At 42.9% G+C, this 16,011-nt stretch overlaps 1 protein-coding gene across 4 annotated transcripts in view; it reads right to left on the bottom strand.

The window, feature by feature from the left end:
* Positions 1-16,011, bottom strand: part of VAMP4 (vesicle associated membrane protein 4) — a 32,296-nt gene that overhangs the window by 5,396 nt on the left and 10,889 nt on the right. For 2 of the 4 annotated variants that reach the window (XR_014565560.1, XR_014565561.1), the window contains exons 5-7: positions 6,414-6,514; positions 3,878-3,957; positions 7-2,742 (exon numbers count right to left, since the gene is read on the bottom strand). Coding sequence is in view for 2 of the 4 variants with exons in the window: in XM_083744047.1 (XP_083600173.1) it covers positions 2,691-2,742; positions 3,878-3,957; positions 6,414-6,514 (233 nt within the window). In the remaining 2 variants the exon portion in view is untranslated. The remainder of the gene's footprint in view (positions 1-6; positions 2,743-3,877; positions 3,958-6,413; positions 6,515-16,011) is intronic. The other 2 variants (XM_083744047.1, XM_083744048.1) reach the window with 1 other exon arrangement.

The following is a 16,011-nucleotide window of genomic DNA, read 5'->3' as shown; positions in this document are numbered from 1 at the left end:
GTGAACTGCCTTAGACCCTGCTCTTCTTCAAGAGCCTCTATGAGAGGGCCTTTTCTGCAGTGGCTCCCCATTTGTGAAATGCTCTCCCCAAGGCTGCTTATGTGGTGCCTTTGTTACATATCTCTAGGCACCAGGCAAAAACATTCCTCTTATCCCAGCCTTTGATTTTTTTAATTGTTTCTTGTTTCTTAATATGTTATGTATTTTTATGTTTTTTATATTGTAAATCCCCCTGTGATCCTCAGCTGAAGGGTGGTTTAGACATGTAATAAATAAAGATAAAAATAAAGTGACTGACTGACTGACTAAATAAATAAATAAATAAATAAATAACATGGCTGGCTACGTTAACACAATCCCTGGTATTCCTCAGCATTCAAAGCCCACGCCCCTAAGTTTTGGCACAACATATGCATTTCCCAAATAGTGATCCAACTGGGATAGGACAACTAAGTGGAGAGGGCAACTATTTTTGCAGTAATATAAAGTTTTCATAATAGGCTCGGTTTTTAAGAACATTATCTATTCCCTTGAAAGGAAAAATTCTTACCATCTCAGCTGGAGTCTGGAAGGGGGAAAGTTTATTTCCCGTCAAAATTGCTTTACTGAACATCCTGTTTCCATCTCTTTCCAATCCTCAAGTCAAAGCAGATGGGATTTTCCACGAATATCATCTCTCAGTTATCCCACTTTTAAGAAGAGCAGGCATGTCTTCCAGCTCACACCCTTCAAGTACATGAGAGCAGGAAGCAAGAAACTCCCTTGACAGTGTGTGGCTGATCTTTTGGGAAAGCTATGTTTACTGCATGCACAGACACCAAATGCATCTGGCTTCTGGAATGTGATGAATGGGACAACTCCTGGCCCTACTCTCGTCCTGCACCTCAGGAGCAAACCTGGCTCAAAGTCAGGCTGCAGGGTTAAGCTGCCATTCCCTTCATCCTTTCCCTGGACCCTTCTTCAAAATGGCTACACTGCCCACCTTCCAGTCCTTGGATACAAAGACACATGCATATTTTTAGAAGATTGAGCAATTTCTCAGTTTGATACCAGCCGGTGTTTATTTTTAATTTGCTGATAATTTGCTAATCAGCATAATTTGTCTCAGTTCTTCAGAATGCCTTCCTGCAATAAGCTCCTCAAATTAGTTTTTTTGCATTGCTTCTTCTTAGGTTGCATTTTCTTTGCAAAGTTTGTGTTTCTTTTTGCTATCATTTGGGAAAGACTTCCATTTTCTTATGGAGGTTTTCTGGTATCCAAAAGCACCACCAACTTCCAGAATCTGGTGATTGCTTTTTTCACATTGTGCTGAGATGGAAAATAATGTCCTATCTTCAGGACTTGAACTTGGCTCCCATTCCTGAGATGATAAAATCAACTCATCCCTAATTGGAAAATGCATAGAGTCCCATGTCGAATTATGTTTTGAGTCTTCCACGTTTTGGATTCATAAACAACAGAAAGCCATCCTACCTAGTCTATCCATTCCTTTATCCTCCCACAGACAGGGAGCTAGCTCCCAATCTCCATCACACCAACAACACTTTCAAGTTTTCCTATAGGTGTGCATAAAGTACAACACTCTTGTGGCAAAGGAATTGCCACCATGTTCTAAACTATAAAGAATTACTGAGTTCCTGTTTAAATCTCTCCAATTAAAATCAATCTTAGAAATGCTCAATTTTGGTTAGATTATATTGATTTCTTCTTAAAAAGGACCCACAAACATTAAAGCTATTTCAATCCCACAATCCTCTAGTACTAGGGGCACTCAAAAGTTAATGGCAATATTCTGAGCAACTCCTAAGCTAACAACTCAATAGTACATCATCCATTAGCCCAAGCAAGAAGACCTGAAGTAGTGTATGTGTCAGAGACCAGGCTGAGGAGTTCTGCTCTGATGAGGAATGGTGAGAGCCTCTCCCTCCCCCTGCTCCTGACCAGGATCCTGAAGCTACCCAGAAGCAGTGGAGCAGTATAGATTTGGAACAGTGGTTTGCAGAGGGGCATAGTTCTGAAGACAAAAGTTGGGGTGAAGAAGAACTGGAAGATAGAGAGCTAACAGACTCTCGCTGGAAACCATCCAGCCTATTGGTCCAAGGTCACGTAGAGCAGAAAAGTTGGCTACCCAAAAAGCACCGTGGTGTGGAAATGACATGGGGGGAAGTGGGTGGAAATGTTAATTGGGAACACCTTCATTCCGAGAATGGCTGCTCTGTTCTTTTGCTGTGGTGATTAAAGCCTCTTTAAATCAGGGTCAGCAAACTTTTTCAGCAGGGGGCCGGTCCACTGTCCCTCAGACCTTGTTGGGGGCCGGACTATATTTTTTTTGGGGGGGGGTGAATGAATTCCTATACCCCACAAATAACCCAGAGATGCATTTTAAATAAAAGGACACCTTCTACTCATGTAAAAAACATGCTGATTCCTGGACCGTCTGCGGGCCTGATTTAGAAGGTGATTGGGCTGGATCTGGCCCCCGGGCCTTAGTTTGCCTACCCATGTTTTAAATGGTAAGCAACTCTTTTTGCTTTGTGCTGCTTATCCTAGACTGAAGGGGAGGAGGAAGTCAAGTGTCCGAAGCCTGAAAGTATGATTTCTCTTAAGGCTGCAATTCAAGGATGTCTATTTGTTCTACATCTTGCCACTTCAAAGAATTTTTACAACAAAGAACTTCAGAAAGCACTTACCAATAATCACTAGCAGGACACCAACAGCAACCAAAGCCACAATTACCTTCATCTGCAGAAGGAAACACAAGCCAAGACATTACTTCCTTATTGCCTACAGAGACTTATTTAAACCATGCTAGTATGACTCCTTTCTTCACAATAATGGTGAAAGCTTGCAGAATCAGCTGAACAACTCAAAATGCCTCCAGTCATGTCTTCCATCCACATTTTCAAAATACGGGCATAACGTGGACACTGTAGCAGAGTGGGTAAAGAATTTGGAGGTCATTCAGCCATGAAGCTCATCAAACTTTTTTACTGGAGTGAAAACACCAGCCTTCAGAGTGTGCACCCACACCCACACATGTCCCCATAGCTACCAACCTACATTGATCTGATCCAGGCACGTCCAACTCCCAAGAAACTGTGATCTACTCCCAGTATAAAAAAACTGGCAATGATCTACCCGTTGTCATTGGAGGGATGAGGATCTTGCGTGGTGTGGTGTGTGGAAAGTGGAGGCAAAGGGAGCCACGCAGATCCCAATCATGTCTGCCCTCTCCCCCCCCCCGCCACGAAGACCCGGCAGGTGACATGCTTTGCGCCTGCTGCCTGTTCCGACCTTCCCGGCGGCAGGACTCAGTGCGGCGGGGGGTGGGGGCAGCGACATTCCTTGTGTTTGCTGCCTGGCCTTCCCAGCGGTGTCGGAGGAACCCAGCTGCAGCAGTGAAGGCCGGGCTGAGCGGCAAGCGCAAGAAATGTCAGCCAACCCTGCCTTCCCAGCGGCTGCGGAGGGATACAGCAGCGGGGCCACCGTTGCAGCAGTGAAGGCTGGGCCAGACGACATTCCTTGCGCTTGCCGCCCAGCCCAGCCTTCCCTGCGGTGACATTCCTTGCCCACTTTATTTAATCCTGCAATCGACCAGGATCACTCTGGTGATCAACCAGTCGATCGTGGTCAACCAGTTGAACATGTTTGATCTAATCTGATCCATCTGATTACTTAGGAAAAAGGATGGAAGAAAGAATCTGGCCTCCTGTGGCAAACACAGCCCATTCTTAACTGCAGTGTGGGGGAAAGTGTTAGCACTCAATTCCAATATTGTGTATACACTTCATGTTCACACACGTTAACTCTGCCCTTGTGACCTTAATAGGTCTGCTTTTTAAAAAGTCAACAAATTAATTCCTCTCTGGGACCTCACCTTGCAGCCTCGCCACCACATTTGCCGTCGGAGCTGTTTGGATCGGCTGCTAAAAGCTGTTGCATTGTCAGATAAGCTCTCTGTGCCAGAAAGAGAACATTTATTTTTTATTATTCATCACATTCGTATCCCACCTTTTCTTCCAAGAAGCTCAATGATGTCCCCCTCCTCACCTAATCCCTTTGACAACCCTGTGAGGCAGGTTAGGCTGAGAGGCAGTGACTGGCCCAAGGTTACCCAGTGACTGGCCCAGTGAGCTTAATGGACAAGTGGAGATTTGATCCCTTCCGTCTCCCAGATCCTAGTCCAACACTCTAACCACAGCGCAACACTGGCTCCCTCATGAACTGAACCTGCTGCAATACAAGTGAGAAAGCTTTCCATCCTAGCATGCATGTCTGTATTTATACATGCAAGCATATGCAAAGAGGTAATGATCAGGTATTCTTGCAGAGGTACAGTGAATTCCATGTGATTTGTTTCTAAAAGAAGAACATTAGGAATGCAGCCAACATTGTGGTTCATACAAATTGATTTAAGACTCCCCTTCCACCTACATAATTACTTAAGTTTTCTAACTATGTTTGGAAATCGTAATACAACATGTTCGTTAACAAATGAGCCCATGCTGTACAGGAAGAAGCAAACATAAAAGTGGCAGAAGTACAAATGATACAAGTTATCTAGCCCACAGCACTCTGCTACGAAGGGACAGGAAATGGTCCTCTGATGTACCTCCAAGCCAGGATATGCAAGCCTATATCTCTGCATAACTAGGCAGATTCTGATCACACAAGAGGGCCTGTGTACAGGACCTGCCTCTTTATCTTCCCCATGCATGCAGTGGGAAAGACCCACAGTTAACAAGAGTAAGCAATGGGATGAAAAAAGGCTGGGGACATCACCCAAGTGACATAATGTACATCCTGGTGGGCGGGGTGGGCTCTGCCTATAGACCACATCTACTACATCATTAAGACAGTAACATTTTGAGGTAAAAATGATAGCAGCGCTTGGGAACTTTCAAAACATTCATAAAGGACAGTCAGGTAGTTTGCTATTAAGATTTAAACCACACACTGGGTGAGTTAAGATGCAATAGTAAACTAGTTTGGCTTACAAGGCTATTTTTCCCAAACTACTTCCACATGCTTCCTACCTAACGTAATATGAAATACCAGGTGTGGGACAAGTTAGGACATGGCTGCAAAGGAAGTCAAAATGAGAGAGCAATTGTTCATTTGCAAGCAGGGCTCACCAACAGCAAGAACCGTTAAAGATGCACTATCAGCACCAAGCAACTGTTTGGTGTTAAAAGTGCATCTTCAAAGGCACTAGCATTCAGTGAAAAGCCATTTGATAAGCACTGACAGCAGCCCCCTTTGAACTTATCACCCAATGGCAAAATGGCCCAAGGGTGGGTGAGAAAGGCTAGGATTTAGTTTGCCAGCTGGAAAAGTTTCCTCACCCATCACTTAATGTCATGCGAATGTGCTTTGGGCTCATGTACTCCACACGCCTGCCCCCCCCCCAGTGGAGCCATGAGGAGAGCCAAAACCTTTTAAAACTAACCAGGGTTCTGTGTTTTATCTGAACTTGGGGAAACTGGTTAGATTAAAATTATAGTCAATGAACAAGCCAGGATAATAAACTATAGTTCAATCCTGGCTTGTTTGAACTAACCATAGTTTAACCCACTACAGCTTCCCTGAGTTTGTTAGTAACAAGGAACTCTGGTTATTATAAAAGCAGAAGCTTTTGATTTCCATCTCATGGCTGTGCCAGAGAACAGTGGTCTGGGAATGAACAAGATTGAAACTTATTTATGTTACATCTAAAAAGGACTATTGCATTAGTAAGTAAATATATATATTGGGACTGTGTGTACATACAAAAGAGACTAAATTCAATATTAGGAATACAATTATAAAGACTAAGGAAAAGGGATGTACTTATTTTGTACAATTAATTATTCTAAGATTGAATGGTTTAGAAATATTTTTGGTAAGGATGGATTCTGTATGCAGGACAGCAAGAACCTTTTAAGTCTCTAGTTGCCAGAACATTTTAGGAGTCTGTTTCAGGTTTGTGTTCTAGGCAGGGGATGCCAACGTGGTGCCCACAGGCACAATGACACCCTTGATATCCTTCCCTGGCACCAACAAAGCACCTGAGTCACACACAAACTGTCATGAAGTGGCTGCTACCTTCTCCCTTGAAGAGCAGATAGCAGGTCTCTCCCACTTCTTTTCAAGGGTCAGATTAATTCTATTGGATCCAACGTTTTCTCAGATCCCTGGAAAAAGTGCAGCATGTATGCATACTCTTTCTCTCTTCTCTTAAGAGGGATTGGCACCCACAGCACTCCCTCAAAAATCCAGAATGTTAGGCAACTCCTGGCATAGGGGGGAAAGCACACACTCATAGGTGATCATGTCTGGGATATTCTCCGACTTTGCAGAGCTCACAACACACTGGATTTAGAGGACCCTCTTCTGAGGCTGCAAGGGGGAAAAAGAGGCCCAACTATTCCTACCTGACTTATCCTGCAAGTCATCTAGTCGTTCTCCCCTTTCTATCACCTTGGTGATGTTTTCTTGCATGACATCAATAACTTCATCAACCTGGTTTTGGACACTGGAAAACAGAGCAGGGTGTGGAGGAAGAATCATATTACCCAAAGATTTGTCACAAGTGGTAGCAAATGCAGTTGATTATTGGATTCAAATGCAAAGTAGCATATGTAAAGATTTTGAATGGGCTTTAAAAATTATGATTTTCATAAGAATGAAGTGTTCATGTATGGTTTTCCAAATATTTTTTTCAAGAACTGGGTTGCCCAAGGCTACCCAGGAAGTAATGGCTAAGGCAAGACTTGAATTGACAGTAGCAGTCTTATGCATGCAAACTTTACGATACATCTCATTTAATTGACTGTGAAACTTCTAAGTAAACATGAATAGAGCATACATCAAAATATTGGTCTCAAAACCCAAAGTACACTACATTGGCTGTCATTTTTATGCCACATTTATATCCTCACAGACTTTGTAACATGGCTTTGGGTCATACTGCATTCTGAATTTAAGAGTTACTGGAAGCTCTACCACACTGAAGAATTCCAGAAAAATTGCAACACAATTTTAAATGAAAACTTGAGAAAGTTGTGGTGTCAAAGTCATTGAGAACACACACACTCTCCACCCCACCCCCACCCTCGCCTTGCATTCATACCCACCTAGTACATGAAGAACAGGCAGCTTTCAAACAAAATGAGACACAGAATTGAGGAAAATGGATGCATTCCCACCAGTCACACACTCGTGTGTGTGTGTGTGTGTGTGTGTGTGTGTGTGTGTGTCTAAAACATTTTTAGAAATACCAGTTAAAAAATGAAACTAGCAAACAAGTTATTAAAACATTTAAAATTTAAAATGAAAGCAATAATGTTAAAAATGCTTTACTTGCTAAAATTACATGCCTGGGTAGGCTTTGCTGGAACAAAAACATTTTAGCAGGTGTCAAAAACAACTCAAGGAGAAAGGAGAGTGACCAAGAGGGAAAGTCTTTTGAAGGAAAGAAACAGGTAAAGGGAGGAAAGTGACCAGGGAGAGAAGGGCAAAATGTGTATCTTGCAGTTCCTAATTTCTTTCTTGGTTTGAGATAAGGGTTTTGTTTCCCACTCTCTCAGAAAGCTTGGGGCCCTGACTTCGAATCTAAACTTCAGTTCATGGCTTGTTCTAATCCTGGAAATCCCACGCAGTACCAGATTTTTCTCCAATACAAACAGCTCTTTAATAAGAGTAGGCTTTTAAAGAGAAGCCAAAGCAATCTCAATTTTCCAGCTAATTACATACCAAAGGTTTAGCTAGAAAAGGGAAGGAAAGGGAAATTTCTATGATTTTTTTTGGAGCGGGTGTTATTTTTGTTATCTGTCCTAAGCCAGGGACTGGCTGTGCAGTCTAAATAACATGAAGTAACAGTAATGAGGCAATGACAGCCTTGACTTGCATATTGCTCTCAAAAGGTGTTCCGTCAAACATTTAGCCATTATGAGTAAGTAGAGGAAATAAAGGGAATGATAATACCAACCTACTTTACAGGGGTGTTGGAAAGATTATATGCTTTGAACCTACTTGCATCTTAGGGAGTTAGGAAGGTTCACTCCCCTTGCTCATTCTTACTTCTTCCCTCCCCACTCCTTTTTTTCTTTTGTACCATGTCTCAAATTGTAACCCACTCATTATTATGAAGTCTACGGCTTCTGCAGTGCTTAGGCAGAAGGCAGCATCAGGGATGTGGAACCTTCCAGATGCTGTTGGACTCCAAATTCCCATCAGCCCCAACCAGAGTGGCTAGAGGTCAGGGACAAGGGGTCCTGCAGACCAGCAGCACCTGGAGGACCGCAGGTTCCCAATTCCTGCAATACAGAAATGCTAGTTGTATTCTTATACGTCCTATTAAATGATGACCTGGTTTTCCTCACAGAGATAGATCATCCAGATTCACTTCAGACTGCAGGTGGAAGCTCACATGATAGAATGTTCCTCCTTTAAAAAAAACAAAAACCCAACAACCTGGGCATGCCTAGCTTAGCCTTAATATGTTAAGTTTACTATGAGCAGGGGTTTTGAAAAACATTTTTTAAGGAAGTGGTTTGGCATAGTTTATCACTCTTCTGGCAACTAGGCCAAAATGTGCCACTGTTTAGGGTTGCAGCATTCCAAGTGACTTCATTTCAATGGAAGCCAAATTGCAAAGCCATTTATCCTCTCACCCCCAGCAGTGATTAGACCAAACAAAGGAAATGGATGTACACCCTGTTAATTAGGATTAATCTCCAGTGCCCCAATTACACTAAAGTTGTTATGACAGGCTGTCAAGCCTTAAGTTGGAAGGTTGGGGAAAGAGCCTGAGAGGTTGCAGAGCAGTGGGAGGAGAAATACAGGTCTGGGACAGTCGTCCACTTTGATCCTTGTCCTTCAACAGCTATGTACATGGGAGAACATGTGGATAAGTCATTTCCTTTGCCTTGTCTGAGGACTACTGTGGGCATGGCGCTAAGATGGAAACAAAGAAGTTATTGTGGTTTTGCAGTCTTGATATGATGGGCAATCCTCACTTCCTGCTCTTGTTACATTTGTAGCCACTCTTCCTCTAAAGTCGCATTTCCGAACCTTTTTCTGACCTTGTTTCCTTCCTGTGCCCACCCCATGGATAAAGCCAAAGGGGATGGACAGAGCAGGGGGCAGCTACCCCCCCCCCAGATAAGTGAAATTCAATGCAAATCTGAGACTCTGCCCCCCCCAAAAGCCTGCCCCCTAACAAAAATCCTGGCTGTGCCCCCCCATTGTAACAGTAGAAAGGCAGCTATTTAAATGTTTGTTTTATAAATAGAACATGTTTTACTTATAATTTTTATAATTCATACAAAATGCAATTACATAAAATGATAGGAATATAATGGAATGTTGTTAAAGCTGAAAAAGAGAATCAGAGCTGGAAGGGACCCCCAAGGTCCTCTTTCTAGCGCAATCCCCTGCAATGTGGGAAACAACAGCAGTGACAAAACAACAGCAAGCGACTGTATGACAGGCAAGAGGAAGAAAAATCACAGAAATGACACAACAACGCAAACCAATACAGTCAAGGACCACTCACAGAACCATCCTGCCAAACATACATCACAAGACAGCAAACCAACCTCAACCAAAATCAAGGACTCTACCCATAACACAAGGACTCCCGCTCCAAGGACTCTACCCATAACACAAAAAGAATCACACACACAAAAATAGACCCACCCACCAACCTCTCCATCTCCTCCTTCACCACAAAAAGGCAACATACATACATATATGTAGTGGTCCAACAACCCATAACAGGATTCAGAATAAAATACAGATTCATACAGACAAACCCCGCAGGAGAGGGAGACCAATGCGTTATTTGTTTAGTCATGGGTATGTTGATCTTTGATTCGTATGACTACTGAAATAAACTTTGCCATGGCCACTGTGATATCATTGGACTTGTCGTCCAGAAGATACACACAAATAAAATAAGCAGGTAAAAGAAAAGGAAAACGAAGAAAGAAACCCATACGAACTAAAACAATACCCCCAACCTCATAAAACAATCAACAGGATAAAATCTGACACACAACCAGCATAATGGTGGCGCCGGTGTGTGCCAATGCCGATATCCCTCCCCCAACAAACCAAGAACGTTGTTAGTAACACTGACAACACTACTTATAAACCTTATACCCAACACATGCGTCACAAATGTGCTTAACACCATCTCATTGCCCACTCCCTATCCAAAATGACTGGGAGGACAGGCTGTTCCCAAACAAGGTCCTCCATGCTAGCTGAGACCCAGGACCAACCAGCTGCAGGCCAGATTATCCTGGAAACCCCAAATAAACACCTATATAACTACATATAGGCTACTTTCTGTAATCCACTCCCCACTCTTTAACCCAAATCTAATTCTAAACCCCCTCTTCCCCCACCCATCACACGTTATGTCAGCGCAACTTAATAAGTTTGATAGACAACATAAGGTGACAGACTCAGGACAACCCAGATGGGTTGGCAGGGAATAATCCTATAAAGCAGATAAGCAGAATGATGGATTGGGAAACCCTATCAAAAGAAAATGCATCACCTCATATGTAAACACCATGAAACCACACATTGCCTTCCTACAAGAAATACACAATCCACCCAAAGGAAGCAAACTCTTGAGCAAACCCCACTTCAGTCAATAATGGGTTGTACCTGGCTCAGGAAAGGCCCATGGAGCAGCCATAATACTTAGTAGAGACCTGAACTTCAAAGCCACGACAGTGCTAAAGAGGCAGATTAATTTTCACTAAAGGGACACTGAGTGGCAAAACTAAACAGACCATTGGCTCCATATATGCCCCAAACTCGAAACAACTAGAGTTCATCCAGAAAACACTAAACTAGTTCCTCTTCTTCTCTGAAGGGGAAGCAATTCTGGGAAGTAACTTCAACCTAAATATGAGAGGCATATACCTGAAAGACATCCACCCTACAACTCCATGGGCAACCTTCCACGGAAGGAAACCCCAAATAATTAAGAACTCTTACAAATTGCTAAAAATGCTTAAAAACAGTGGTCCCTATGACATATGGAGCAGAGAAAACCTGGGAGACACCAGCCACACATTCCAGTCCGGGAGCTATGGCACAGTGTCCAGACTGGATAGCATTCTGCTCACACAAGGTCTGATACCCTTGACTGAATCAATGAACATAGGGAGGATTAAAATCACAGAAGAAATATGAACTACCCCCTCATGGTCCTTCAGTCCCATCCTAAGCACAAATAAACTAATTAGAGAGTCTCACAAAGACTCTCCAAAACACTGCAAAGAAAATGATGTAGACATTACAGTGGTACCTTGGTTTACAACCATAATCCATTCTGGAGGGCCGTTTGTAAACTAAAACAGGTTGTAACCCAAGGCGCATTTTTGCCAATGGGGCATCCAAAAAAAATTTGTTCATAATCTCCCCCCTCCCAAAAAAGGGGGCTGTAATCCAAAAAAAGTTTGCAAACCGGGACATACACTTCCAGGTTTGACATGTTTGTAAGCCAAAACGTATGCAAACCAGGCTGTTTGTAAACCAAGGTACATCTGTACAAAAAAAAAAAAAACAAAAACCCTCCTTTGGGGCACAATGAAAGCAGTCACCAGAGGAGCTTGCATAAAAGAGAAAGCATCCCTTAAAAAATAAACCTCCTCAAAAATTAGCAAAATAGAACAGGACATCACAGCACTCTCATCACACTACAAACAAACAGGAGCTGAAAAACTCCTTAAACTTATAGAACAAAAAAGGAAGGAACTAGACTCACTAGAAATCAACAAAACAATGATCAACATTCTATACTCAAAACAATGCTTCTACAAGTACGGGGAAAAATCACTCAAAACAAGAATAAACTGCATCACCAAAAAAGACGGCAACATAATCTTCTCCAAAGAAATAACCTCAGAATTTGTTGAATTTTACACTGACCTATACACCTCCAGCAACCCACCTGAACAGGAAATCAGAAAATTCCTAACTGGACTGACCTTTCCAACCTTAACTGATGAGGAACAGGAATTCCTGGACAGTCCTATCACCCTGGAGGAAATAGATACAGTCCTCAAAAACCTGAAACCACTAAAAGTCCAGACAGCTTTCCAGCAGAATTCTATAAGAAATTCAAGGAATCCCTGATGACGCCTATTCAACATCATAAAAGGGGGCCCCATTCCTAAAACCTGGACCTCCTCCAAGACAGTCTCGAAAGTGGTACCTCGGTTTAAGAACAGTCCTGTTTAAGAACGATTCTGTTTATGAACTCCGCAAAACCGGAAATAGTGTCCCAGTTTGAGAACCCTACCTTAGTCGAAGAATGGAATCTGAACGGCGGAAGGGCACCAGTGGCAGGAAGCCTCGTTAGCGCCTCGGTTTAAGAATGGTTTCGGTTTAAGAACGGACTTCTGGAATGGATTAAGTTCGTAAACCAAGGTACCCAAACCACTCAAAGAAAGCAAGTGGCCCTGGGCTGCCTAAATAAAACACTACAGTCCCACAAACCCTTACCTGGGAGTAAGGCCCACTGAACTCAGTGCAGCTTTCTTCTGAGTGGACAGTTATTTACTAGATGCAAGTCAGCAGCACCAGATGACTCTGCCCGGCCCAGCAGTGGGGGCAGCAACAAGCAACTCCGGCTCGCCCAGCCCTACCCATTGCCACCCCACCACCGCACTTACCTGACCTCCGGATAGCAGGCTCTACTGGTCAAAGTGGGAGCCTTGACCTGAAGGTTCTGGATAGCAGGCTCAACAAACCCTCTCCCATCGGAAACAAACCAGGACTGCTCCAAGAAAATGCCCATGGCAAAAAGGAGGGAATGGCCAAGCGGATAGGCAGCCAACCAGGATTTTTTAAAATGATTTTTTCCCTTCACTTCTCACTTCCCTCCCATTTACGCATTTTGGAATATCTGGGGTGGGGGCCAGGGGGCCATGTGGCCCCTGGTTGGGGAACATTGCTCTAAAGCAGGCATAGGCAAACTCAGCCCTCCAGATGTTTTGGGACTACAACTCCCATCATCCCTGACCACTGGTCCTGTTAGCTAGGGATGATGGGAGTTGCAGTCCTAAAACATCTGGAGGGCTGAGTTTGCCTATGCCTACTCTAAAGGACACAGATGGGATAGTGTTTGGTTCCTGGATGGTCTCCACAACTATATTTGCACACACACTTTTGTCAGTACTGTCTAAACACAGCTTTAGATCACATCATTTTAAAAAATCATTAAAATTACTTTGCTCTCCTAACAGAAGTGTGTTTAGGGGTAGTCATAACTGGTTTCTGTTCCATTTTACTCATGGCTCTGTTGTCTGCCAGTTTTCTAAGTTAATTTCACACAGGAATGCAAGTAAAACAAAACAAGAGAATCTTATGACTGTTCACCTCACCCTGACCACCTCCGCTTGACAGCCTTGTCTCCAAAGTGTTGGTTTTAGTAAAAACAAGTCTCAGAAAAGCAATCCCAATAAGCAAGGTCACTGGCCCCTTAATCAAATTAATAACTATACTTGAGGTGCTGCCCGTCTGATGATAAGCCAAGATTTCCTCCCCTTCACAGGAACACTCAGGAAAAATATTCCTACCAGGCTGACTACAGTGTTTCCAATGTAAAGGACAGCTACCTTAAGCAAGCCACCCAGATCCATGCAACCTGCACCCCGTTTGCTACAGCATAAGTGTGCAGGAGAGCTTATTACTTCATATGGCAAAATCACTTAATCCATCTCATTCCAAGAGTCTACCCTGGAATACTCAACTCTGGATTGCACTGCTGCATCCTTGCTCTCCTAGAACGCATTGACATCAGCATATGGCAGAGAGAAGTGTGTGAAAAGGTCTCTCTCTACCACTTGCTATGAGTACAAAGGGCTACTTTCTTAATGTCTGGCCAGTGTTCAAAACTCCCCATTGTTCTAGGTGCATTTTGCGACAGGGAGTCTGATTAGCATGAGCAGTTTGAGCTCTGGGTGCAGTACTGTGCCTAAGATTTCAGATTAAAACTGCAAAGTGGAAGGAAAGGAGGGCCTTTTTCAGCTACTCTATGTAGAAAAGACCCTCTCTTAAGAATATTGGGGGATGGACAGGAGAAGGACTAGACCATGTTAAAAATGGAACATAATATTTAGCTGCAGTTCATTCATTTTCAGCTTTGTACTCTTGTTATAAAAAAGCACGTCTAGACATTCTGTTGTTGTGTCCATAACCTAGGTTTATGGTGCCCTTTTTAGCTCCTCGCTTTCATATATCAGTTTCTAACACTGTGTCTGACATGAACTGCTCAAGAGCCAAAGCCTGGACATCCATTGCACTTAAAGAAAAAACAAAGGTGCCCAGATACTAGTTAGTACCAATAACGTACCAATAGCTTTCAACTACCACTGATAACAAGAATGATCAACAAGTTAGCACCGCAGAAAAACCCCCTGAAAAATGTTCTATAGTTCATAACTAACTAAATTCGCTATCACAATGTGTGTTGAAGGCCACCAGCACAGATGTGCTTAGAAAGTGATTAGGCAAATTCATGGAGAATAATCTATCAACTGGTATTCGCCACAATAACTAGTTAGAAACTCTGTCCAGAGGCTATATATTTCTGTACCAAATGTTGGGACCTAAAAATGGGGACGGCTTTTTCTTTGGGAGTTTCCATAAGCACTTAAGATGGCTGTTAGAAACAGAATGGTCAACAAAATGCCCTCAGCTTGAAGAACGTAAGACCTACACTTCTCAAGGAACAGTAGTCAGGGTCTCAGTTGTAGCAAACCTTCAACATATCATAGCCGCTTCCTGCATAAGAGGGTGGATGGCCATGAACTTCACATCCCAACAGATTTCAAGCCTAGAATTTGCAGACATAAAAGCTGCTTGCCTCTGTGCCCCAGAGAAGAGGAACATGATGACATGGTTATCAGGTAGTCGCAAGACCCCAGACCTAAATACAGAGCTATCAGAGGCTCAGGAAGTGAGCAATTTCCTCACTGGCTGCCCTGACTTAGCAGACAATTCCAAGAAAGAATTTAAAGGCATACCAAAAGTCAAGCTGGAAAGAAATGCTGTCCTCAACTTTAAGCTCTCCAAACATTCCAATTACAGACTTTCAAAAACTGTTCTACAGTTTCTTTCCAACTTTCTATCATCTGACATTTTATATTGGTATTTCAATCCAGGGTGGATCACTTTACTGTGACTGCAAGGAATAAACTCATACACAGCTTCCCCCAGTAAATAGTCAGCCTCTATTAATCAGTTCTAGAGACTATAATAATAATAATCTATCCCTCCCCATAAATGAGCACTAATTTTGAGTTCTTTTAAAGGCTTTTTGTAGCCCAAGACATGAGCACCTATTATTCGTTCCTCTCCATATGAATGTTTCAACTCATAGGAAATCACATAGTCCCAGTATTCAAACTGCAACCATTGCTGGGAAAATGACGTTCTTTCTAAACCTTACTATTACTATTTGCACAGCTGCCTGCAGTAGTTCTGGGAGAGTATAGCTGTTGGGGGGGGGGGGGTTGGTGTGCTTCTGCTCTACCCCAGTCCCCCTTTGCAGACTGAGCAGGTGCCTCACCTCTTGCATATAACAGCACACAACTTTTAACAGAGAGAACAGAGCAGGGCAGCTGCTCCCTTATTTCAAGTGCAGCAAGGATTCCTACCTACAATCCTACCCAGTTTGTATGTGATATGCCTTTGAATGGAACACTATTCCACAATGCTTCTGGGGTAGACACACTCTTTGAATTGAACCTCCAAGCAGAATGCTTTTGAACAACAGAAGATGAACTTTAGAGCTTCAGAACATATTCAGATAAATCAAGACACACACATCACTTTTCTTTTGGTGATATATGTAATGAATGATGAAAGAAAAGAAAGAATTGCACATGGTGCAGAAAAATTTCAGAGAGATGGACACAAAACAGACAAGTGCACAGGTTTGCCCATCCTAATAAAACCATAGGATACAAGTTTCCAACCCAGTCAATTGCTATGATGAGC

Source organism: Podarcis gaigeae (genome assembly GCF_964106915.1).
Source record: "Podarcis gaigeae genome assembly, chromosome: 6".
Classification (NCBI taxonomy): domain Eukaryota; kingdom Metazoa; phylum Chordata; class Lepidosauria; order Squamata; family Lacertidae; genus Podarcis; species Podarcis gaigeae.
This window is presented reverse-complemented; position numbering and strand designations above follow the sequence as displayed.